General features: G+C 43.5%; 1 protein-coding gene across 1 annotated transcript; it reads right to left on the minus strand.

Moving 5' to 3' along the window:
* Nucleotides 1-379: 379 nt before the first annotated feature.
* Nucleotides 380-23,588, minus strand: SCARB2 (scavenger receptor class B member 2). The gene is made up of 12 exons (XM_074823418.1): nucleotides 23,394-23,588; nucleotides 16,569-16,726; nucleotides 12,554-12,701; nucleotides 10,937-11,125; nucleotides 10,063-10,154; nucleotides 9,201-9,320; nucleotides 8,079-8,257; nucleotides 7,402-7,520; nucleotides 5,366-5,439; nucleotides 3,848-3,899; nucleotides 3,052-3,210; nucleotides 380-1,499 (listed from the first exon to the last, which is right to left on the minus strand). The coding sequence occupies exons 1-12, from the start codon at nucleotides 23,508-23,510 to the stop codon at nucleotides 1,458-1,460; spliced, it is 1,449 nt and encodes a 482-aa protein (XP_074679519.1). The 5' UTR covers nucleotides 23,511-23,588; the 3' UTR covers nucleotides 380-1,457.
* Nucleotides 23,589-26,686: the final 3,098 nt, after the last annotated feature.

The following is a 26,686-nucleotide window of genomic DNA, read 5'->3' on the forward strand; positions in this document are numbered from 1 at the left end:
AGTTTTAGCCCACAATGTCAAATGGAGTGGTTGCTCCAGAACAGCTTCTTTGTAGGAAGTTGCGATGAGTGTCTTGTTCCCGTACGCTTGCACTTCTCAAGGCAACAGGCAGATGACTGTCCTACCGGCATCCTGATCCTCGGCCGAGGTTTAAGGTGCCAGCTCTGGCCACCTGCTGTGGCAAACACGGAAGAGGCAAAGCTGCAACTGCAATACTGTGAGGACCCTGGGCTGTGCCAGGTGCTTTTAGCTAATACAGGTAATAAAGAATTGCACAGTCACCATGAAAATCCTGGTTGGAACAGGCTCCAGATGAACAAAACAGCTGAACAAGTCACCAGCTAGAAAAAAAAACAAAACAAAACAAAAAACAAACCAAAACAATGCAAAAACCAATGCCTCTATTTAGAAGACAATAATACATTTTTAAAATATGTTTACCTATCTAGACCTCATGGAAATACTTAACAATGAGAATATTCTTTTAATTGGGGAAAAATACTTTTGTGATTTTTAAAACATGTTTCCACTTGACAAGTAAAAAAAGTGTTATGACTTCTCAAGGCCCAACGCATACCTTAATATGGAGGTGTGCTTTTATCCTAAACAGCAAATGTAACTGCCAAGTCTGCATTCACATTAAACCACACAGCTGGTAACTGACACACATACCAGAGAAAAAAACACCATTTTTGTACCCTCCACCATCAAGAACAATGTTGTGTTGTGTTTTTTAAGTTGAAGGGAAAAAACCCAAAACCTTAAGGATAAATGCATCGCTAACATGCAATGGGATTCTGTGCAGAGTTAGAACAGTTAAGAGGTCTGTACGGAGAAGCATTTCAAATCATTGGCTTCTTTTTACCTGGTAACTACAGATGCTCAATCAAGTTTCACTCCATGTTTTGGATTAGTTGTACAAATCAGTTTCGTGAAAGGACCAATGACATTAATAATAAACAGTCAGTGCATACTGGTAATAAGTAGCGCGCAACACTTTACAGAAAAGACAATACTGGGCCTTCAGCAAAATTGTCCGTTGTTCCTGGGCGATACAGGAGCCTGCTCTGTTTCTAGAAGGGTACTTCGCAGCCCACACTCCTAAGACCATTTGCAAATTTTACCCGTGTCATTTCTGTAATGAGCCAGGCCATTTTATTTTCGCTGATATAGTGGTTATGATCGTCTATGGCTGTCAGTGCAGGTACAAAGAGAGTGCGGGGTTGAAAAAAGCAGGATCTCAAGCAGTTTTAAAATGTAGTTTTAAGGTTGTAACTTAGCTGGTAAGAAAAGTCTCCTCCCTTGATGACATTGCAGATTTTTTTCCATCTCTATACCATAAAAAGTTATATTTGACATGATCGTTTCTCCACAGTGGACAACTCTGGGTAGTGGTAGTTGGTATTAGGTCAGCTCTAGTAGTTTATTCTCCAGGCTCACATGTTAAAGAAAATCTACTAAGATGTCCTGATGAGTGGGGATCTTTCATCTTCAGTACTCTGAAAGAAAAAAACCACAACACAGCAAAGTTAAACGTGGCACATTAGAGAGCTTCCATGGTGGGGAAGCTGGATTGCTGAGACTCCAGAAAGGAAAGGAAAAAGCTCTTGGCTCCTACTTCTAAGTACAATTTCCTGTAAAAGAACTAGCACTGTACTAAAAAAGCGCCAGGGGGTGGATGGCAGCTTGGGCAGGGACCTCTGGCTCACTGTGGCACCGTACAGATGGTGGCAGGCCATAACCAACCCTCTCACAATGAGATCTATAACTAGATGAATTACCTTTGATTGCAGGAAAAGCAACACAAGCAATGTAGAGAAAACATAGAATTTAGGTGTCCCTTTGTAATTTTAATCCCTGGGCAGGGTTCGGGAACATCCAAGAGAGCTGGTATGAAGCTATACATGTAGGGTGGGGCAGGAACACCTGGGACAGGGGCCTCAGGCAATGGAACAGTTTTGACTCTCTAGCTGAGCCTGCCATAACACAGGCAGACTCAAAAGCTCAAAGGAGCTTTTTTTTATGAGTCTATTAAAACTACTGTACCAGGCTCTCTTGCAAAGGAACCTGAAGTACAGTCCTGAGAGTATCTGCTTGTGAAACATTTCCTGGGTACGCAGAGAGAAAATCAAGGATGAAACCAAAAGGCTGCACACCTCACCGCCAAACTGCTGCCACGTCCATCACAGCCCTTGTCCCACTGGAGATGTGATGGGAGTGGAAGCCCCTGACCCAGATGGGTACCACTAAGACAACGCATATGCACAGTGTGGCTGGGTGCTCTGGAGGTAGGAGGGATGGTGCTTTTTCACACTGTTGTAAGATAGTATTTAGGAAGCACCATACAAGCAAAACCACACTAAGACCACAGCAACTAGAAGGAGAAAACAGCCTACTACAGTACCCAGTCTATTTCACTAACCAAAGGATCCATCATTTTGTCTCATCTGAACCCAACTGCCTTGCCTATTAGGGTGAAATTCTGGCATCAGCTTTCAATGTGACTAGCAACCTTAATGCCAGCATGTCATTTTGTGACAGAACTTTTCATAAATAGACGTACAAACTAGTACTGTCCGGATAAAACCTCCTGCATGCTGTTGTCTGTAAAATTAATCTGTTCTTTGGTCATAAATTTGCATCAGGATTCTGAAAAATAACCAACTGGCACAGCACAATTGTTTCTACTGAGAACACTTTCAGATTGTCGCTGACTAAATCTGTCCATCAAATATGGTGGACTTTTGCATCTTGTCCTTCAGGGTCCTCTAGACAGGCTGATTTTTTTTTTTAACTATTGTTGGCAAGGGAATTAGGCACAGATGATACGATCTGCCTTACCATGTTTCTTATATTAGTTCCATTCCTTTGCTTTGGTGCATTTATTCTGAGTCTATTAAAACTTCCCTTCCCTAGAAAGGTCATTTTAAACAAAAACAACATATAAAAATGTTTGTATGCAGAAAGACACTGAACAGGTAAAATCAACCAAAAGAAAATCAAATACAGGCAGATGTACAGTAAGCAAGGTCAAATTCAAATGCTACTTACCTCTTCACTTATTCCCCGGGACCTGCACACGAGCACAATAAACACAATCCCGAAAACAATTCCTAGAGCCATGATTACAAAGGGGATTCCAGTTACAACACTGGCTTCCAGCAGGACATGCTTGAGTTTGTTGGCAGATACTTCATCAATCAGAACACTCTGGAGCATAGAGAGATGAAGAGGGAAAAAAAGATTTATTTTTGTTCTTCCTTTATATTACACCACTTTATTTTTGTGAAGGGTAGGGAAACAACACTCCCACAGCTCTCCACCTCTGCTTCATTGCTTCTTGATATACTTTCCCTCTAAGAATTCTTAGCTCTCCTTGCATGGCCAGAGGATCATCTAGTCTGCATTTCAAAAGAAAGTAGTGATTTTTAACTCTCAGTTTAGGCATGGTATAATGGTGGACATCATTGAAACTAGTCCCCTCGAGTTCTCCCTGAATCCAATTAATTTAGTGATCCAACTACAGCACAGGAATATTCACAAAAAGTGACTCAAAACCAGATGTGATCTTGTGAACTCCCACCTCCTCATCTGAGCAACCCTTTTCCTCATGGCTGATACCTTTCAAATTAAAAAAACTGTCTGAGAGTGTTTTGCAGGGCTGAACTTCATACTGTGGTCAACAAGCAGCAGAAGGCTGTTAGTTAAGAAACAGCAACAGCTTCCTACCTATTACTGTATAAAACAACAAGAAAACCAGCATTTTCTTTTCTGGTTAACTCAAAGACAGTATTTTTGCAAGCATAAACATACCTCAATGCTGCAAAGGAATAACAAAAATAATTACCTCATTTATATACATCACTGGGAAAATCAGTGTTCGGATGTTGCCTGTTTCACTGTGTAAAAAAAACAACAATAAAAAATTATGGTTTTGCAACTTTTCAACTTGAGGATTCTGAAGACAGATTATAATAGAACAATGAATGAGGAAACCATCCCTAAGAAACATCTGGGCTGCTCCTTTTCATTGTCAATTTTCACCTCCCTACTGGAGTAGAACAACCTCAATCTCCAAGATAGATAATAAATTCTGTTTTGGGAGCAATGACATATTTTGGGACTTAGTGAGGAGAGAAAGAGGGGGAACCATAAGAGGCTCATTAATAACCCACTGAATGACAGATTTGTGCCAGTCAGCAGGAATGTTAAGCTAAGTTGATGTTGAAGGTTACTCATATTTGTAAAACACAGAAGCTATTGTTCAAGCAACATGAGCACAGCAGCAAAAAAACCCCAACATTTGGCACACATGAAATAACAGCATACGCCTAAATTGTGTTAATGTAACAGCTCCTGGGCACTAAAAAGCAGGATGGTGCTAATTGTGAAGAAACATCACTGACACTCCCAAGAGGATGAGGATGATAAATACTTCTTTTTTAGTTATATAACAAAGCTGTGCCAATAAACATCAGCTGAGAAGCTAAGTAGGAAGAATAGCTACCACACAGCATTGGTGACAAGTAAATCAACACTTCAGAAAGACACAAGGTGAAGGGAATGGTATTTCTGCACAACTGAGCTGCAGTTTGGGGACATGCCCCTCAAACTGGAACACCCAGAAAACCAGGTAGAGTCCGTCCGCAACAAAGAAGAAATGGGGCATTTTACTCACACGTTACCTGGGATTGTACACTGTTCCCATTTGTGGGGTTGTACTGAATGCCAAAGTTGCTGTACAAAGATTTCGTCATATCAATGCAGTCACAGGCAAGGTATTTCCCTCCAGATGACCAAATGAGCCCTCCCTCCTGAGTTTTAGCTAGGGCTTGCCTGCTATCTGAGACATACCACTTGGTCTGCTTTTTGTGCTCGTTGGGGAAAGGCATGGGCAGCCCTGTCTGGGGTCATGCCTTCTCCTTTGGTTTTCATGTGATCACTGCTGAGAAATGATGGTAACTGCAGTATTTTTCTCTCCTAAAAGCTGTGAAGAGTAGGATGGCATGTCCTCACTGCAGTGAGCAGCCACTCTCTGAGTGCTAGCTGCACTCCACTGTGGTGGACCCTCTCTCTGAGCAAACAAACCAGTGTGATATGACTGATGCCACCACAAGCATCACATGGAAACTGTCCACAACATCTCACTTCTCTTGAATACTGCCTTTATGCTGCAGATGGAACTGCAAAATCTACTTGATCTGTGAGAAGAGAGGATACTGCCACCTGTAACAGATTTGACTGGATTTCTCTCTCTCTTTTACTTGATCTCTCCAACAAATATTCCATCTGAACACTGCAGACAAACTCATTTTGAATATCAAATCAGATCTGAGATATCAACCTGGCAGCAGAGAACACTTACAAAAATTCAGGTAATTTTCTGACGTGAACATTGATCTGCATCCGCTTGGCTGCTTTCAGGACAAGTCCTGTCAGCTGGGGAATAAAAGAAATCAGTGTCAAAAAAAACCCCCAAAACACCCCAAAAAACAGTAGACATGAAATAATAGGAACTGGGAGGATACAACCTAATATTTACCCTGGTGTGGACTTGAAAGGCAAGACAATACCCACTTAGGGTTATTATTTATTTCCCTTCACCAAGATACACTTGTAATTCATATACCTACATTCCAGTCTGCCTCTTAAGGAGATGTGAAGAAGCTGCAACAGAGGTAAGGGTGCCATCATGCTGTGCTGTGCTGTGCAAAATTACAGTTCAACTACAGAGGATCCCCTTTCCTTCCAGATCCAGCTGTGGTTTTGGAAAAGGCTACTACCTACAGCTCCTTGCAGAGTCTCTGCAACACTACTCAGAAACCAGAACAATCTCAGCCACAGACAAACCTTTCTTTCTAAAGGGTGAAAACCAGCTACTGACCACTGTCAATGAGAGTGTACGGCCACAGAGATAATGAGTGTGAAACACTTCTCACAGTAATGCCACCACTACAGTATGAGTTGCAGTTGGCTTCACAGGAATATTTTCTGCATTCAAGCAGCAAAATTTAGTCTGAAGAGTGGGTGGGAGGGGGGGGGGTGCAGAGCTCATTTTATGCTAGTACAAAAAAACTGGGTAAGTAGGAGCAGGGTAAGAGGAAGAACCTGGCACCAAACCAGATACCAAGCAGCATCTGCACTAGACCTTAAGAGAGGAACTATGCAATTTCCTCTGCTTTAGCTACAGATAACAGCTTGATGAGTCAGAGTACTCCGTTTCTGTAAACTAGGCAGGTCATGATTTTGCTCCTTCCCTCAACCTACATTCCTATGCGTAGATGTAGACATCAGTGTTGTACTGGTTTTAGCTGGGATAGAATTAATTTTCTTCACAGTAGCTGGTATTGGGCTGTGTTTTGGAACTGCGATGAAAACAGTGTTGGTAACACACGATGTTTTAGTTATTGCTGAACAGTGCTTACACAGCCTTAAGGCCTTTTCTGTTTCTCACATTGCCCTGCCAGTGAGTAGGCTGGAGGTGGGCAGGAAGCTGGGAGGGGACACAGACAGGATTGCTGACCCAAACCGGCCAAAGGGATGTCTCATACCATATGACATCATGCTCAGTGATGAAGAGCTGGGGGAAAGTTTGCCAGAGTTGCTGATGCTCGAGGACTGGCTGGTAGTGACCAACTGGGATTTTTTTGCATCAAATTGTTTTTCTTGGGTTTGTTTCTCTTTGTTTCTTCCCCGCCCCCCCCCCCCCCCCCCCCCCACTTCCTAAAGCATTTTTATCTCAGCCCGAGTTTTTTTGCTTTTACCCTTCTGATTACCTCCCCCATCCTGCTTGGGGGGGAGCGAGTGAATGGCTGTGTGGTGCTTAGCTGCCTACCAGGGTTAAACCACAAGTGTAAAACCACGGACCATCATCTGCAAGCTCCCTTTATTTGTGACATTTCACAGTGGGAATACCAATAACTCTGTAAACTTCCATGAAAGACAGCATCACCACACTTCTGCATCTCTCCTCTCATGACTCCATGCTATCTAAATTGAGTCCAACATCCACTGAATCTTGACTGATTTGCTCTTTTGGTCCACATACCTAGCTTAACTTGGGGAAAACATAGTCAAGATAATATTCAAATGATTAGGATGGCAGGGTGAACAGGAAAAGTAGCCTCATCTGATCCTAACAAATGTTTTAACTCCTTCATCTCATCATTACCAGTCTGATGGCAGGTCTAATTGCACAGGCGCAATGGCAAAAGTATTTTAATTCTTGCTGTCCAACAAAGTTTGCTCTATACAAGCAAATACAAACAGATCAGTTCCACATAAACTAGTACAGCTTCCCTGAGGTCAATGGGACTATGTCGATACACACCATCCAAGAAGGTGACCTCAGCCCATGTGCTTGGATTCACCTACATAACCCTTTAAAAAGACTGCACTTACAGGATTGATGTCCAGAAACGTCTCATGATATTCCTTTTTCGGGTGCATGCCCTCTATGTCCTCTATAAACTTTTGATCTGCTTGGTAAAAATGTGGGGCTGATAGAAATATTGGAGCACCTGAAATGTGAAAACATAGAAAGTCATCACCCAAAAAAGGCAGAGCAAGATTCAAGGAAGTCTTTGAGGACCTCAAAACTCTTCCCACTGTGTCATTTACAGTGAAAAGAGAAGTCCATTCTGGAGCTACAGAAGCAACACTCTTGACTCCCTGTCATCAGAACAAGCCAAACTTTCCCTTGTGCAGCATCAGCATGGCTTCACATCTCAAGCTTGCACGCTGGTCTTTTGCACTGTTTTCATTCAACTACTCAGTTGTGACAGCTACCTGGATAACAGCAGAGGATAAATGCCCAGGATGTTCAGTATGGATCCTGGTACTTCCTTCTGATTTCTTGATTTAAATCATTGCTGGAGCAGACAGCATCACACAGGAACATCCCTTCAGATCACTACTGCAATTTTATAACCAACCGATCACTTGTTGGTGACCGATTTCACTGAGTGCAGTCACATCCACAGGCCTCACCAAACTGTCCTCATATATTTCAGACAGAAAGGAGAAATATGTTCCCCACTGATGTTCCTCCCGTCTGCATCCACCGCCTGGTAACATACCTTGCTTGCAGATGCTGACGTTGAGGACACCAGTGCCAGGGCAGTTTCCCGGTGGCACACAGAATCCAGCATTGTCCGGGTTAACCGTCGTGTTGGCAAACACCATAGCAGAGGGCACAAAGCGGTAGGTTGGGATGCCTGCAACAGCTCCTGAGCTGTCGTACACCATGTAGAAAGATCTGCAAGGAAGTAAAACCAGACCCAGATTTGTTAGTCTTGAGAACACACTGACACCTGTTGCAGAGGCCAGCGCTCTTTGCTGATGCCTGTGTATCTACTTAAGTTTGCAGTAAGCTACAGGCTTGGTTTAAGCCCATTCCAATGATCTTCTGTACTGAATTTAATAGGCTTTCGATCAGAAAATACACATCTTGTCATTCTGCTGCTACACAAAATAGAGGATGCTGCGCCAGCTGTGCTGCTCCAGGGATACTGATGCCTGCCTTCAGCAGTTCAGGGCCTCACTCTGGTCCCCATGTTGCTATTGCGTGTTGCGTGAGAGAGTGCTGGTACACGCTACTGAGAGGGGCAAGGAAAGGAACACAGTCGTGGAAGACAGAGGAATTAGGCAAGTCCTGAATTTAGTGCAACACTCATCTGTATTGACTTAAATAGAGAATTTCAGATTCAGTTTTGTTCTTCACAGACAGGGAAGTGGGCAAGGGAGGAGACAAGGTGGAACACAAAGAAGGAAACATCAAGATTGTCTTCATCTTGTTGCATTTCAGACAGCATTATGTCAATTCATGAACCTCTGAAGAGGGCAATCCAGGTTCTCTCAAAAAGCAGGGCACAGAGGAATATTTTGGAGGAAAGAAGCTTCAGGCAAGGTTCATATAAATCCTTCCATTCCCCGCATTACTAGCCTTGCAAGGCAATCCAGTCTGTCTTTCCAGGCATCTTCCAAATTCTCACTTTATTTTGAAATAGCACACCCTTAACTTGATGCAGATTGGGGTTTTTTTTGGTGTAACTCTCTCATCCTTCATACCATGAATAAATGCGGAATGCTCACACTGTTAAATAAAATCACAGGAGGAAAAACACCAGCCTAACACGAAACCTCAAGAGGAATGGACATAAGTGCTCTGCTTTAAAGTCTGTGTGACATTTTCTTCTTACCTGCAGAAATCAGAAGAAAAGATATAAATGTTCTCATCTTTGCTAATCAGCGGGTGAAAGGATGTCCCATCCGTTCCATTGATCATGTTACACGTCTCTGTTGTCCACCAGCTCAATGACCTGAAGAAAATGAAGTAAAGAGAGTAAGGATTAAGAGATCTCTGAGTGGTGGTCACGCGATGCCAGCTCATGCTCTAAGCAAACGAGAATCAGACCTGTACAGTTCTAAGTCCCCTTGCCTCAGCTCTGCTAAGAAAAAAAGGGATTAAAATGGGTTTTAATTGCATCTATAGTCTCTTTAAAGAAATTGGCGCCAGGCAAGCAAGAATATGTCTGCTAGAGTTCCTCCCGTACATGTAATTGCTGGCAGATGTTTTGTTTAATGGGAGAGGGGTGCTTTAGGTAGTTCATCTTTGGCTGCTTTGTAACACACGCTGAAGAAGTATTAGATGCCCAGGCGCAAGATGTCCCAGCCTTGGCTCTGGGTACAGAGCAGCAAGGAAGGGTGGTGTCTGGGAACACCGGCGGTGTGGATGCAGGAACACTGTCCCCACAGGTGGCTGGGATGGGTGTCCTAGAGGAGGGAGTGGAGAGAGGGTCACCTCTGCCATGGGACAGCCAGGGGTTCAGAGGGGAGTATTCAAAGCACTCTGCTCTCTAAGGGCTGGGGCTGTCTTCCTTTCATAGTTATATGACACAAACCAAAACACTGGGGGCCTGGTCTGAAGCTACAGCTGCTAAGAGCTACCACCACCCTCAGAATAAAAGGACCTTTTTTTTTTTTGTAAATAATGCTTACGTTCATCCAAAATGTGAGAACGGGCAGATTTTGACAGAGGCTACACCCCACTGAAAAACTTACTCTTTTCCTTTCCATTCCACAATCCTTGTGAAGTTAAGGTAGTTCGTTTCCCCACTTAGGAAAACATATTCTCCATCATCAGTTCCATTCATCTGCAAAGAGATACATGAGTTTTTCATCACTCCACTCATTCTGTAACACCTGGCTGGTAACTACAATGGGGTGGCAGGAGTTTAAGCTGTCATCACTTCAAATCCACCCTACAAGTGACAGACTCCCGCTGAGGTAAGTGCAATTCATTAAAGTTCACCTTGAATATAAATGAGGTGGAAGTGACTGGGCTAGATTCCTACACCTTCCAAGTGAAGGAAATGTAACATCAGATTAGCCTTTTTTTCCTTTGAAATTTGCCACCGAAAAAACAGCCCTTAGCAAAAAAATAAACCCACAGAAAATAACCTGAGCACTGCAGATTATCTCCAAGAAACAAGGAGTCCCTGCAGTCCAAAATGACGTGCAACCAGAAACACTGTGGAAGTCAATAATGGCTGCAGCACAGAAAAAACATGCAATTTCAATCAATTACTAAGGAAATTGGTCAGGAAATTTTTCTACTGATTTGCACAACTGGCCCCACAAAGCCCATGTTATTCAAGCAAGCACAGGTAAGAGTGGAATGGTTGACACCCATCTTTGGAGAGTTTACCCGTACATGATAAAGGGAAGTCAGGTAAAACACTCACAGCTATGCTACCGGCCATTGCCTAGGCACAGCCAAACTGAAGAGGGAACATTCTTCTGCTACCCCTGCAGCGTACCTCCTGGCCTCAGTCCAAGCACATCCTCCTCGACTGGATGGCAATGACAGTCCAAACTCTGTAGCAATGACATCACTCCCCCTCGAAAGCATCAGAAAGTCTTGTGTACCAGTTACCTTATTAAACAAACCAAATACTGGATCAATCTCAGGATGCAAAAGATGAATGGTTGACAGGAGCCTGTCTTTGTAGCCCCACAGTAATTCATGAACGGTGTGAACTGTAAACAGGGATTCTTGGTACAGAAGCAGCAGCACCTCTGTAGCAAACTGAAGAGGGGTTGACCTGGTCCACTCCATTGCAGTCTGCCAGGGGATTGGAATAAGGGAGCAATGCTCAGATTTATTGTAGAATAAATAATACCAGCTGCATACAAACACAGAGACATTTCAGCACTGCACATGTTTCAACTGTATTTTCAGTCACATTATTTGCACTCGTGGCAAGTAATGTGCTGGCTAACAGGTTCTTCAGCTTTTCTCCCACAGGGATGTGCTCTTGCAGATTCCCGTTCAGCGTGGCACTGGCACACAACCAGCTCAGTTCCATGCCATGGACTGAGAATGGATTTTAAGTGAAATGTCCAAAACTGCTTTCTAAACAGCCTGAATTTCACAAGTATATTACAGCTGGAGATGTGCTTTGAATTTCACCCTTAGGAAGTTATGGTTTACATTTTTAAAAGATAGCCATTTCTCCAAAATGCACACAATACCAAAATTTATTTCCTTTCTAGCTGACAAGTGATTTTACAACATGTCTTTAAAAAAGCAAAAACAAAAGAAGGGAATATTCCTTGGGCAAACCAATCTGTAGTTCTTCTAGTACTGCCTGTTACAGTACATCACAGTCAAAACTCTGAACAAGAGATAATATTTACCACCACTCACACAATGCCTGGGAGGAATTGTAAATACAGTGACTGTATTGTTTGCAGATTTTAGTAAGCTGAGTCCTATCTACTACTATATACAGTGCATTTATGTATTCATTCATAAAATCAGACAAGATATTTTTGGAAATGCTGCGGAAAACCAGAAATGAACGTACCCTGTAACTGAAGTCAATTAAACTAGTACAGAGAGTAAAGGCTTAGTTACACAACCAACAAGTATTTTAGAACAGTCTAATTTCCTTTGGAAGGTATGACAGCTTTAGATCTGCTTGTTCTCCTATCATTCCTGTACGAGACCAAAAACTTTCACCTAACACAGTTTGGGGGTTCATGTTTTAACTTTAATTTTATTCTGAGAGCACCTTTTCATTCAGCTGTATCTGAAACTCCTCTGCTGTAATTTTTTTTTTTCAACTTGAGATGCAGACTTGGAGGCATTTTTTGCAATTTTGACAAAAACAGCCCCAAGCATTCCAAACTTTCTCATTCAAAAGTCACAGTTCCTCCAATGCATTTGATGTCTCTAATGCCCTAGCTTTACCTACTCATGGAAACCCAACATGCCTGATTCCTGCTCATCTCTGAAGTGCCCGCCAGTTCTCAGCGCAAGAGCGAGGCACGAACACTAAAGAAGTGTACGACGAGTGAGGAACATAATAAAAAAAACCCCACAACAGTCCAAACCAAAACTGAATGCGGTATTTGCCCCGGACATAAGCTGCCTCTCTCGTTCTTCAATCATGTTTATCTACCACAAAGGGAGAGACAGTATGAAGCAGCAAGCTGCTAGTTATAAAGTGCTGGGATAATTTCCAAGCAGAAATGAAAGAGAACTCACCACTGCAGGAATATTAACTGTTCTAATCAGGTCCACTTCAGGGTCTCCAACTGACTTCTGAGGTTCAAACACATACGTCTTTGGATTCAGAGCAGATACTTTGGTACCATTATCCAAAAACTGAACGTGCACTCTTGGCCTGTATTCTCTGAAAAACAAGAGAGTTTGTTCTCTAATCAAGTTAAACAAGTTTAAAAAAAAGTTTTAAAAAAAGGAGGGGGGGCCTCCCCCCTGGGGCATATATATACACATAACATTAATTGCAATTAACCTATGGCTATTCTACTGCTTTAAGCACATAAAGGGTGGGATTTTCAGTTCATTAGGGGTGGATTCACTTTTGCTACTGCTGCTGTCAGCAACAGAACTCACCTTTAAGTCAGTGTAAACCGAATCAGACCTCAGAGGGTGCTTCCAAAAATGCCACCCCACATGTTAATTGCATTCTGTATTTTTGCCTCATTTTAAAAAACCTCCAAGGAAAGAGAACAATTTCAGGCAGTACAGAAGGATTTAGAGGCACTATATATGGAACTGCACTTGAAGTACAATTTGAAAATGAAACTTTTGCCTCTTTGCTGCAGGCAAAATTCACTCCCAGACAGAACAAGATGTAGGCTTCATGTAAATCTCATTAATCTGACCTAAGAACCTACCAGAATCTTTCTGCTGCCTTCAAAGTACTTTGCACTAGGACTGCTGCGCTTACATGTGACATGACTACACAACAAGCCTCATTTTAGCTCCTCTCCTTCAATTCTCTGGTAGGAATCCTGGACATGACAGAAATTCAACTGAATTTTTGCCATGAACTACTTGTCACCTGGCACGTTGCTTCTGATGCTGCCTAAGCACTCAGACAAGCAGCATACAACTCAGGATTGCTGACAAAAAGGTGCAATTGGCAAGCAACACCAAACGCTACCTGATGGCCTGATGAGGAAGTCAGATCTTAATTACCCTGAAATGCATGTCATAAATATAATTCAGTCCATTGCCACTACCATTTTACAAACAAGAAGCATAAAATTCTGCAAAACTGGCTGGCTCAGGCTTAAAATGAACTATACATGTGTCTGCAGCAAACTTGAAAATCGAAACAGCAGGTTGTCTGCTCATGGCATGATCCTTTTGGCGTTCATGTGAAGTGAAATGCCCTGTATTTCTTAAGACTACATTTACTCAAGAATTGGTTGACTTTGACATTGCTCTGCAAGACCCTGTGCTATCCTAGATCCTATCCTGGCTGCACTAGATACATTAATGCAGCTTCATGACAGGCTGTATTACTCTGGTACAGTCTTTCAAATTTAAAGCAAACTGGAAAGGCCTGTGAAACTGTTCTTGTTAGAAACGAACCATTTCCCATCGTCCTTACACAAACAGCGTATCTACCACTCTTCAGCATCCCTACCACCTAGGAACATTCTGGTCTAGCAACAATTTCAGCTTGATTTGGCAAGAGCCTCTTGTACAGGGATCTACTTTATACCCTAGGGCTTGAACTGAGGGGACAGAAACAGACAGTTGTGAAGTGCCTTCCCTAAAATAGGCCAGAGTTAACCTGAGAAGCCTCTCCAACTCTAAAAGGGCCAGAGAGAAAAGTAATACTCCCTAATTAGGGATACAAGTAGGAGGATCTCAGATGGTAAAGACAAAAAGCTGCAAATGTGTGCAAGACCAGACAATATTCAAGTGTTCTTTGGGACTCAGCAGGCTTAGGCAGATAAGCAGTTTGCACTTTAACATTAATTATTTTACATGCTGCAAATTCAACTTTCATGATTTAAAAACAATAGCACTACTACATTTTTGTTACAGAATCTACCTCTGCACTAACTTGATTTACAATGTGTGTTGGTCAAAACTATGAATTGCAGGAAGAATATGCAGGAAGAGACTATTTAGCTGTCCCACCTCCTCTGTTACTCATTAGATTTTTTGCCTCTGCTTGTCTGGGCCAGTTCACCTCCAGCCTTTTTACCCCCAATACCCTGATTTATAAAAACACTGAACCATGCACTTCATGTTAGGGCATTTTAGGTGTTCTGCCACTTGCTAAACCTAAATGGGTCTTTCATGCTTTGCTACACGGGGCCTGTGAGACAAACTTGGTATTTATTCTCTGGCTCGAGCATGCAGTATGTCTGCAACATCCGTCCTTTCTCTCTCTCCTCCCACACGCCTCCTCTCTTCCCCCACCCACCGCTGACAGTCTGGTACAGTCGGCAGTGACAGCTAGGCAAGGATTAAAAAATCTGGAAAAGAGCACTCCACTTTTTCACTTCCCTCTTTCTTCTATCAGACAGAGCACAGCACAACTGAATCCTGTTCAGACATGTCAAAATCAGGCTAACCAAACAAGCCAGAAGCAACTGAAACATGGCAGGGCCGGAACACGCAGCCTCCCTCCCTTGCACCGCAATAAACAATTCAGGGAGAGCCTGCATGGCCTGACCCGCCGTGCGCGCTGCATTGCAGGGGAAGGCTCTCCCAGCAAGACACAAACCAGCAGCTCAGGCTGGGCCTCCCCTCAGGCACAGACCAACCCAGCCAGCTACACATCACCAGCCCTGTCCATCCCACTGAACTCTTTCATGGATAAGGTGCAGCTTCACAAACTGGGCTGTGCGTGACAGCCAGAAGACACTCAGAGCTAAGAAAAGGGAAAACAAGAAGTTAGCAAAGGGGACTGAGCACCAGAGTGCAGAAGAGCATGGGCCTATGTGGTTTCACGTAGCTGCATTACACCTAGAGCTGGCCCTACTTATCTTCCCAACAGAGAGCACTGCTGACTAATTATCAGCGCTATACTACAGAGACCTGAAGAAAAGCTTGGGAACTTGAAAGCTTATGTAACTTTTCTCCAGCTCTACTGCTTTATCTAATACAAGGTATTTTGCCAAAGTACCACATGTAGTTTGCCAAGGCTAAACAGACACAATACTGAAATAGAGGAGACAATAGAAAAGATTGATGGCAGAGGGTGAAGCAAAGCTGAGGTGTGGGAGGAAAGAAACAGAAAGGCAAGACATACTGCAGTGACCAAGGCTGCCACAAAGGCTCTCCCTTTTATTCTATAGTATTTTTTTTAAATACTAACAACCAGATTCTGATCATTTTGCAGCTTAGGTAAAGACAACTCCCTCTGGCACTGAGCCAGTGCCCGGTCTGAATGAGCATGTGTGACCAGAAGGGAGACTGACAATGAGAAATCAACCTTTTTACTGAAGTTCTCATACCTCTGTGACTTCAAAGACCATAATGCTTCCTGCCACAGGACTGCTCTTAGTTTACACTGCTGCATGCAGCAGAGCAGAATAAAGCTCTAAAGGAAAACTCATTTGTAATGTGACTTTAAAAACTCTCCACATGCAGCAGACTCAGACTGTTCAGTGTGCAGCCATACCACACAATGAGAGTTCAACAGGCTGGATAAGCTCCAACACTGCACGCAGCCTTAGTAACTCTGGCTGTCTGTAAAAATGGTAGGTATGCCTGAATCTAAGTAGATTTTATAGTGAGGGGGGACTGAGGAAGATCCCTGTAGCTATCACTCTCTAACTGGTTTTCTGGCCACAATTTTACTGATGTGAATTGGGCAACTTCAGCTAGGAACTGATTTTTGAGTGAACACATGAATCACACTTTTATGCAACACTCCCCTTTCCAGACTCTCAAACATCACCCAACTGTTTTTTCTCTCCTAAACCAGTAGGCCAGGATGCAAACAACTTCCTCGGTTTTCAGGAACAGCAGCACACAAGCAAAATCTTGCCCAAAATCTGACAGAAGTCACTGGCTTAATCTGAAACTGACTGCAGGTTCTCCAAGTGTCAGTCCAGTTGTACGGCCTGGGTGGTGTATGACCGTGCTCCCTTGAATAAACTTTTACTCACACAATAACAGCTAGGTTTTCTCCTAGAATGGGATCCCAAGTGTTCTGGATCCCGCTTTTTGGCTTCTTCACACACAACAGGTTTAGTGAAATGTGAAAATAGTGAAATGGTCCTACCGGTAGGTGTATGGCCCTATTTCCTCTACAAGAGGAGTATCGCCTTGAAGCACTTCTAAAGGATTTGTCACATTAAAAAAGTAGAACTGCATGTAGACTGGTGGAGGAGGATCTTCCCAGGCTTCAAAGGTTTCCGTGCCATTTTTCAATACTGTTCCCTGAAACGATAGAAAGATAGATTCGCTGTTAACAATAGACACTGTATGATATTTATAGGAAAAGAGGAATTCTATGCCCTTGGAACAAGCACAGGCAATAGGATTCAAGACCCCAATTCTACCAATGCTTATAGATATGTTTTACTTTGAAGCATCTCACTAAATATCAACAAGATCAGACACATGCTACAAAGGCTCACAGGCTAGGGGCATATGTTTCTTGGGTTTATTGTTCCATGTCTTCCCACAAACACTTCTGCCTGACATTTTTCAGAATGAAGACTTACCAGGTATTACACAGCGATCCTGTTGCATTTACTGTATCAGCAAAAACCTAACCTGATGTAAGATACCATGAAACATGCCAACATTACAGATAAAAGTAGAACTTGACAATGGGAGGCCAAGAAGACCTAAGAGACCTCTTAGGAGGAACAAGGCCGGAAAAGAAGCTTAGATTACTTGTGTTTAAGATTTCTTTCCCTAAGAATGTCAGATTCCACTACAGCTGTGAGATTCTGTCTCCAAAGCAATTAGACTTTGTTTTTCAGTGGCCTGTGAGGAAAACCTGCAAGGGACAGATATTGCTGTCATGTAGGCATACTAGGATTCATGCCTTTCCAAGGTCTCTGAATAGAGCAAAGATTCTTTGCCCTCTGTCTTTAATTACATTCCTACACCAATGAGAGTGCATGCATCTCCAGACCCAGGGACTGTCTATTCTGTAACCAATAAAATGTGGACCTACAAAAGAAAAGCTATAAATCATTATTTTATGACAGAAGCACTTAACTAATGAATCAGTAATTCCTTTACCTACCAACATATACATGTTATAAGGCAAGTCACAACTGTACCTGTGTGTAGCTCCATTAGAAACATGTAATAAAGGTCTTAAGTCTTCATTTTATTACCATTTCATTTTAGATAAAATTCACCCCAATTATAAAAGCACCAACACCACCAAAATCAAGGCTTTTTGTATAGCTATAACACTGGTACCGCTACTGTGGTAGTAAAGAGAAATTTGGCTTGCAGACTGGAATTTTCAGGAATACGCACAAAGAAAACTGTATCTTTGAAAATTGTATCACCTGTTAGGCGGAAGAAGGGCGGGGGGGAATAATTTGCAATTAAATGGGTCTCATCAACACTTGCTCTTTTTATTCTTCTGAGAAAACAAGCCAAATATTGTGAGTGCAAGCTCAAAAGCAGGGCAGACTGGACTGCTGCCATTTCTTGGTTACTGTTCATGGGGTCTTAACTTTATCAGCCACAGTTGCCTCAGGAGTCATTCTTGGCCTTCCCACTTAAGGAACTGTTTTGTCTTCATGTAGATTTTAATTTTGAATGATTAGATAAAGAGAAGAGTGTTTCAAAGAAAAAATTATTGGCAGGAGCTTGGAATGGCAGCAGTATTGCTGAATGGCAATGAAAGCCAACCCAGCTGGTAGCACTTCGCAGTTGCAGACTGCTTTCCTCTGAGAATTTCAAACCACGTATTCTGTGCACACCACAAAAAAAGAATGTATTTTAGACATGCTTCAGGAGGTTTGAGCATTTCTTTGGAATCACCAGCACCTCATATGTACCATTTCCTACATAGCCCAATGCTTTTGACCCTGTTTTCTTGTGAACTATGCCAAGGAGGCTCATCCCCGTATTCAGAGAGAGCCCTCCTGAAGCTGGTTTGTAGGATCAGGAACAGAAAATCTCCCCAAATCAGGCATACTGTTTTCATGATGCCACCATAAAGGGCTGGAAGCGAGACAGCAATGTATTTAAGATACCTGCAGATAACCGTGATAGCTTACCTCCACAGCCAAAAATGACATTACAAAGTCAATTATTTCAGAGGTGCTGGTGTAGTGAACTACTGATGTCTGCTCCTTTCCTAGGTTGTATAAAGCTCACATCTCTCGTGTGCATGAAACACAGTGAGTTTAAGCCTGACACTATTGTCTGTCTTGACCTTAACCATCCATATTTAGGAATTTGAACTGTTCCCTAACAACTACTAAGCATATTCAGGACACCTATCTGTTGCTCAAATGCCTCTCATATGAGGCAACTAAAATGAGAGATTATTAATCATTCTAAATGTGCAATGTTTAAAAAAACTAAGTGCACCCTGGTCATATTCAGTCCAGTTTTAGGCTCCAGTCTATCCTTTATGACAGAGGGATCACATTTACAATGTGCAGGGAGGCCATGTCCCCTGTCCCTTTCCTGAGCTAGACTGAAAAACAAGAAGCTCCCCAGCTCGATGTAGCATTGCTAAATGTAACATAGGTTTCTACCACGCTCTCTCTATATACACATATGCATCAGATTACATGCACAGAGCATTAATAAGAAAGAAATGAAGGAGCTTTCCTCTGGCAGGTTGATTTAAATACAGGCTCTTGAGATTCTGAAATTGTAAGTGATCCCCTGGGAGACGGGCTACAGAGCAAAAGGGTAGTGAAACAAAGTAATCTGGTGATTTATTTCCTGGATCTGCATGACACTGTTTGGATCTCCCACAGAAATGATGTGCCTATTTATAGCTCTGTACAGTGACAGCTCCAGATGTATTCCCAGACAGACTCACAAACTTCTGAGCTGGATTCTGACAGACTCCCACGAAATTCTCAAATAATAAAATATGGTAAGCTCTCTTCTCCTATTTTTGATTAAATGTTAAGAGGGATATTTGGGTCTATCACATGAAATTACACAGCCTAGACCCGATAGAAAAACATGAGCACATATTTTTGAGCAAAACATACATCCATGTCCCTCAGCTACGGCATTCAACTTTAGCTCTGCTGACTTTCCTCCACACCACAGCAGGATCTGATGTTACACAACTGGGATTGCTTGTTTTTTTGTCAGAGCTTGTGTTCACTACTAGGTTGGGCAGGCTGCAAGATATTAGATCCCAGGACTGCTCTTTAATCTAAAGTATGTAGTTACATATGTAGTTATTGCTGCTGTACTGCGTAAGGCCTGAGAATCAGACCCTTTCCCTTGCTATATTTACATTCAAGAAGAAGAGACACAAAGTATTCAGAAACCTCAAGCCAGACACTAGGCCGGCAGCAGTAGCCTAGAGAGGCCTCAGACTCAGAGATCCTGTCTCAGAGATACAAGGGTGTACCTCCTGCAAGATCACAACCTAAAACCAGCGGACGATATGATCTCCCGTCTTCTCGCAGAAGCACAGCAGGGGTTCTTCTGTCCAAATGGAGTCCACACTCATTTCAAGTGTACCAAAGCATCCTTCCTACTGATTTAATTTATCATGCCAGTCAGCGATTTGCAGCTATCTCATTCACTGGTGTTTCCTTGTCTTGACCATGCTTCACACAGAGGAAATCAAAAGCAAGCTTCCCCTCCCAAATGTAACTGTTACTGGTAGTGATGGTGGGGGTGGGAAATGGTACTGAACATTTTTTGAACCTACACAGAAAATGAAATTCACTTTTTTTCCCTGGAACTGCAAAATGTTCTAATTCCAAGACATATTTTTATGCGTTCATCTATGACAGAATTTAATTGCAACTTTTTAAGACAAGTGATAGGGTGAGCTTTCAGACCAACGTGAAAAGACTTCTCTAAGCTTGCACCTTGGGAATGGTCTGCTCAAAAGGAGCATCTCAACTGATTCTTCCTCTAAGCCTCTGCACTAAACTGTGCTGAGAGCTCTAGTGTTTCACATTAAACAACAACAGCAAAAAAAGATCAACACATAAAATCCATCAAGGGACAATATATCTTCCCTGGTTTTTTGGGTCCTAAACACTCCAGACAATCCAGCTCTAGAGATGGCTGGCAACAAAAGTCCAGTAAAATTTTGAGGGGTTAGAAGACTAAGCATTTTCTAAAATTATTGGTGTAAGGTATGGGGCATAAAGAAAACACTTGAGGTAAAGGACCGATTGCCCAAGTTTGGAATTAGGTGGATAGATCAAAGGTTGTTATATTCATAAACTGCACACTTATGGCAATAAAATACGTAACTATATAACCAACATATAGCATAAGGCAATCACTGCTAGCAGCTATGAAAGCCCTTCTCCTGTGGGCAGCTAATTTATTCTTGTTCATTACAAGTTTTTTGCCTTTATTCGATGGAGTTTCATGTGCTAGCTCTTGACAACAAACGGATATTGGACAAGGGAGATATCTGATCTGGCATGGCACTCTAATTCACAAAAAGCCAGTAAAACTGGCAAATAAGACAGAGAATAAGTTGACAAGATTTGAATGCCTTCTGGGAAAGGTGTTCCCACTGTCCTTGTCACTACACATCTGTCTGCTGATTTTCAAGGGGATGTTAAGTTTGACACCAGGCTGGATTCCCCACTCTTCCCACACCCCCACTGTACCCAAGAACAGACTTCCCTTTCCCTGCCTCTGGCTGGAAAGGACGCAGCACACAATGCCCCTGCTGAAAGCCCACCCTTCCTCAGTGGTTCACAGGTCCTGGGTTTGGACATGCAGGTGCTTCAGCGGCTCCGAAGTACAGTCTTCTGTTCCAGCTGTAGTTGAGACTGCAAAGACAGCTCTTCACTGCAAGTCAGCTCTGTTTCAGGACTGTTGGAAAGCCCTCAAAAGAACATGAACTACCTGTCATAAGGGCAACCTCTTGTCCCTTCTGCAACTCCTCCAATGACAGAGAGGTTGAGGAGGCTAAGAAGGGCCAGAGCGCTGAGATGACATTTCATGTCCAATGCCCTGGACTGCAGAGCAATCAGAGAGCTGGAAAAGCTCAAGTCTGGCCACATTTCAAAGGCAAATCGAGATTTGTCTATTTGCACAAGATTTTCTAAGCTGCATACGTGGTTACACAAGAGACAGCAACTTTCTAGACTACACACAAATGAAAAAAAAACTCACATGGGATAAAGCACGTGTGGAAAGCAGCCAAATCAGCAGAATGACTGGGAGCACACTGCTTTGAGGCTGAAAGCTGTACTTCTGCAGTTTGTGTGTGTGGCTCCTGGAGAAGGCCAGGATGGAGTCAGTGGCTAGCGCATGGAGCAGGACACTTGATTCTGTGCAATCTAGATGTGCGCTAGCACGAGCGGTAAGCAGGAAAAGACTGAGTTCTGGAAACTTTATCCTGCATTACTGAAAGCCCTGCTGAGCAAATACCAACTTACTCTTATATAATCAACCATTAAGGGTAAGGAGCATGTAGCTAAGAGATAATACGCATAAGGAGGATCACGCCTAATTCCTGACAGTTCTACACTCTCCCGCCAAACCATTTTATTTACCCCACTGCTCTTTTGATAATAAACTAGAACTTCTGCTGTGATGCAGATGACAGACTTCTTTCCAAAGAGACCTAAGATCTGGGAGATGGAATTAGTTGCACATGCCTATGCAAAGCTGTACTGATTTGCCTTGGTTTGCATACAGCTTTGCATACATTAACACTCACATCACTTCACACCTGGCTTTCAGACTGCTTAGAAAAGGTATGGGCTGGCAATGAAATGACTTCAGGATAAACCATCCATCACCCATGCTACGCTCCAGCACAGCAGAGGCACATACCTGAGAACAAACACTGTAGGAGTAGCTGTACGAGCAGTTTCTGAAGAGCAGCTGACACACTGGCAGGCTGCATGACAGCTTACCCTATGGTAGCCTTTTTTTTTTTTGGCTATCCCCTGAAGTTTACAGGCGCACTTCAAAGTGCCACAACTTGCTTTAAGCTGACTGCCAACCTAAAATTGCAGTTGCTAAACCAAAGTGATTTAAGACACTACAGCTTCTATGTTAGGATATGCTCCCTGTCAATACCCCAAAGAAAAGAATAGTACTTTGGTTAGGACATCACAGGGGATCAGCAGACTTCAGTCACCAGTTAGACAATAACACTAGTCTGTTCATTTGCTAGCACTCTTGGTTTCTGTCAGAACAACTGAGAGGATGATATTCCTCAGACTAGGTAGACAAATAATTGTTCATTTACATGCTTCACAGGTATTTTAGGGGAGTTACTAACACAGTTGACCCATCTCACTGGACCGCCAGATAATGCAAAGAGCCAGTATGAGGAACAAAAGCTTAGGCAGACCATGAACACTGAAGGGCTCTGCATTCAGAACAATGCCAGGATGGGTGTCCCCGAGGTGTGCTACAAGCAGCCTTTAATATCAGGGTGAAATGCCTCGCTGTCATCACCCAGCCTGGGAAACTACCACGTGTTTCAGCCCACAGCACCTCTGGCTGTGCTCCAGAGGCAGCAGTACATGGAGCAGCAGAACAAGCTACTGTATGAAAGCTTCAAGAAAGCTATGATAGGAATGGCAAAACAAAAGGGGTGTTTTAGGTGTCTCCTGCTCACCTCATGTGCTGCTGCTCTGGAGAGGGCTTCTCACTACAGCTGCTGCCCGCCAGCCAGTGAAGCTGCCTCAAGAGAACTGATTTTTACTCAGTTTTAACCCAGCCCAGGCCCAGTGCCGCCAGAGCTCCATCCCGAGCCCCAGTCTAGCCGGGTGGTGCAGGGCAGGGGGGGTTCACTGCCCAGGGATGCTCCTGTCCCCACCCAACCACAGCTGGTGCAAGGAGGGAGCCAGACAACGTCCCCCGCCAGCCCCCTCCCTCCGCCCCAGGGTTATTCGGAGAGGGAATAAACGGGTCAGGAGGGATCGGGCCGTGCTCTCACCTGCTTCACCTGCAGGTCCACCACTGTCTGGAAGACGTGTGCTACCAGCAAGGAGATGCTGGCGATGAGCAGCGTCATGGCCAAGACCCCCACGGTGACGAGGCACAGCGACTTCATGGCTGCTGCCGAGGAGAGACCCAGTCGTTGCCACAGCCGCCGCCAGGCTGCGGGCCGGGCGCAGGGGGCGGGCGGCCGCCTCGCTCCGCCTGCGACGGGCCGGGAGGAGCCGCCGCCGCCGCCGCCGCCGCCCGGGCGGGTCCCGGAGCTGGGGAGCAGCGGCCGGGGCGAAGGGAGGGACTACGCTTCTCCCAGTGGGGAGGAGGGTCTGTGAGCCAGGCCCTTGTTCAGTCCGCAAGGTTGGTGGCCGTACCCCGCTCTACCAGGAAAGGGGAAAACGTAGTCGAAAATATTTCAGTTTTGTTCCTGATTGCGAGGCGAACTCCCACTGGCACGGCCGAAGTCTTCCTGTCTGCTGGGGGGGGTCTGCTAGTGCGCGTCTCTCGATGATGCAGCAGGCATCTTTAAAAGGTTTTCCTGGAAAACAAGCAGAAAACCATCTATTCCTCAGCAAGATGATTAGGGAGAATCTTGTAGGGAACACGAACGGCCTCTAGACTGAATTAAGGTTCCCAAGAATCAGATTCTACCATAATTCAATACAGTTCAGCTTCCACCATCACAGTTAAGCCACTCCTAAGAAATAAACGGATGTACCCATTTCTCCTTCAAAAGACAGTGGGTACTATTGCTCCTGCTCCCCACCGGTAACAGCCTCCTGGTGCACTGCTAGCAGGAGGGAAAAGATCCCTGCAACAGCTTTCCCAGCAACCAGCGATGTGCCAATTGCTTTCCATCACGGCCTTCATATTGCACAAAAGGAAGGAAAGCTCCCGTCCCATAAACGTAATCGAGCTGCCAGCAGCACTAGCATTTGAAAAGCCATGAGTCAGTTCCCTCTCGCCCTCCCAAAGCCTGAGGCTGGCAGCTTGCCACCATCGGCCTCATCCAAATCATGCCTTCCCCAGAAGAGAGCAAGTAGACCATCAGGTGGATTTCCTGATAAGATGGACCAGAGCATTTTCCTTTATAAATACTACTTCCTGTAATTGTAATTGCAGTAACAGTGTTATGTTACTATATGCATTTAAATTTTGCTTATGAAATGTTATGAGGTCACATCTCGCAGTCGTTTGGAAAACTAGAATTTTTGTGGTTCCACCCATGCAGCCAAAAAAAAAAAAAAAAAATGTTCTTGCAGCTTGTTTTCATTTAGATTCCCACTCTGAAGTGGTGTTCTTAGCTCAGTTTCATCATCATCTCTCCAAAAAGCAACAGAGTAAATAATTAGAATCCGGTTTTGAAGGCTGATTTAAGTACAGCAATACAATTCTGCCCCTGGAAAAAACTTTCCATGGGAGTTCTCTCTCTGAAACCATAAACCTTCCCTTACACCATAAAATATTGACCTTTGGTGGGGACCTGCTATAGTGACAGTTTTTACAAGCAGATGCCTCCTCTTGCAGCACATTAAACATATTTTCCATGGCTGCTGAAGCAGTGGAACGGAGACCTCTTTCTCATCTCACCTAAAGTAGTTTAACTGCTCTGTGACTTCTTCTTTTTAGTGGAGATATCCTGATGCATTAACTCCAATGTAAGTAAGAAGCCGGCCAGGTCTGTTGGCTCTAAATCAAAGATAAACACAGAAGAACAAGAATAGAAGCAATTCTCTAGTTATGCAGTATCTAAATATCTAGTATCATAACTACTTTTCACAGCCATTAAGCATTTTTTATTAATGATGTTAAAGAACATGCTGTTTTATCTGAGCACTGAAAGCCTGGCAAATCAAAAGAAAGGCAGGATTATTTTAAGGGATTACAGCAATCTGAGATATTTTAAATGGGAGATACAATTTTTTTTTTTTTCAAAGGCTAAATTTGGTTTGCTACCACAATGGATAAAGGATTCTTGCAGCCCACGGGACCACTGAAATTCCTTTAGCTGAACCCTGGCATGAATATTTATAGATCAAGCAATGATTTCTTCAGAATTTTGGATTTGCTTCATTCAGTGTTTTGGCTTGTTTTCTCATAAAAATCTACCCATGTGATGCACAGAAACACATCATTTCTCCCTACAGATTTTCTAGATTCTCAGTTGAATGATTTTCTTTGTTGGCAAGTTACTGTACCTTTGGAAATCAAGAAAGTGCATACTAGCAATGATATATTTAAAACATTTCTGTGAAGAGTGACTCCACCTCTGAAGTGCAGCATGGGAATGCAGTGGGTGCACTGCTGGCTCAAGGCACAATACTGTGCCATAATTACTTATCCCTGAAACAAGCAGAGGCACATCTTCCCATTGCAAAATCACACTGATACTACAAGGGGAAAAGGCCCACATTCAGGGAAGCATGGAAATGTGCTTCCCAAAGAAGTCTTCACGTCCTCATTCTTTTTCCTTTCTTGCCTCCTTGCATTAATCTTCCCTCTCCCCACTCCTTTCACTTTTTTACTATTTAATTTGCCATTCCCAAGAATCTCTGCAACTTAAAATGACAGTATTTCCAGAAGTTCATAACAGTTACTCTGCTCATGTGCTACACCACTGTCTTATCTCCGTTGTAAACTCTTGGGGCAGTTTTTCTTCTTTTTCTGTTATTTTACAGAACCCATCACAACTGGGATCCCAGATGTGGTGGATGCCTTGCAGTAACACCATAAATACAGTGAAAATAATAGGCAAATCCTACTCTGTAAAACATACCAGGTGCCAGCTCCCATGCTGGGGCCTCACTGACAGTCACTTAGCGAAAAAACAAAAGGTAAATGGATACCTGGGACAGATTGTCCCTTCCCTGTCCAGTGTGATTCCTTGTGCTTGATGGCAGACACAACAGGTCTGCATACACAATGTCTGTGGGGGAGAAGCACATCGAAATTGATGCATGTTGCCAGCAGGATCCCTTTGGAAATGTAAAGTTGCAAGGGGTGTGGAGGGCAGGTAGATCAGAGAACACTGAGTTGTTGGGGTCTGGAGAACACACCAAGCAAGCAGTCATGGAGTCTGCCACAGAAATCTGCTCTCTCTTGTTCTGCCCCCATCACCCCCATATACTGCTGGGCTTCCCTAGAGTTTGCAGTGTCTCATGATGAAATGGGCAAGCTTCATGCTCCCAGGGGAATAGTTCAGGGCCTCTCCTGATGATTTCCATGTGGTAAAATGATTTGAGAACCTTTTTTAAAAACTAAACCATGGACGACATAGTCCTGTCCTGTGCACTAGGA

The sequence above is a fragment of the Strix aluco genome, chromosome 4 (genome assembly GCF_031877795.1).
Source record: "Strix aluco isolate bStrAlu1 chromosome 4, bStrAlu1.hap1, whole genome shotgun sequence".
In the NCBI taxonomy this organism is placed as follows: domain Eukaryota; kingdom Metazoa; phylum Chordata; class Aves; order Strigiformes; family Strigidae; genus Strix; species Strix aluco.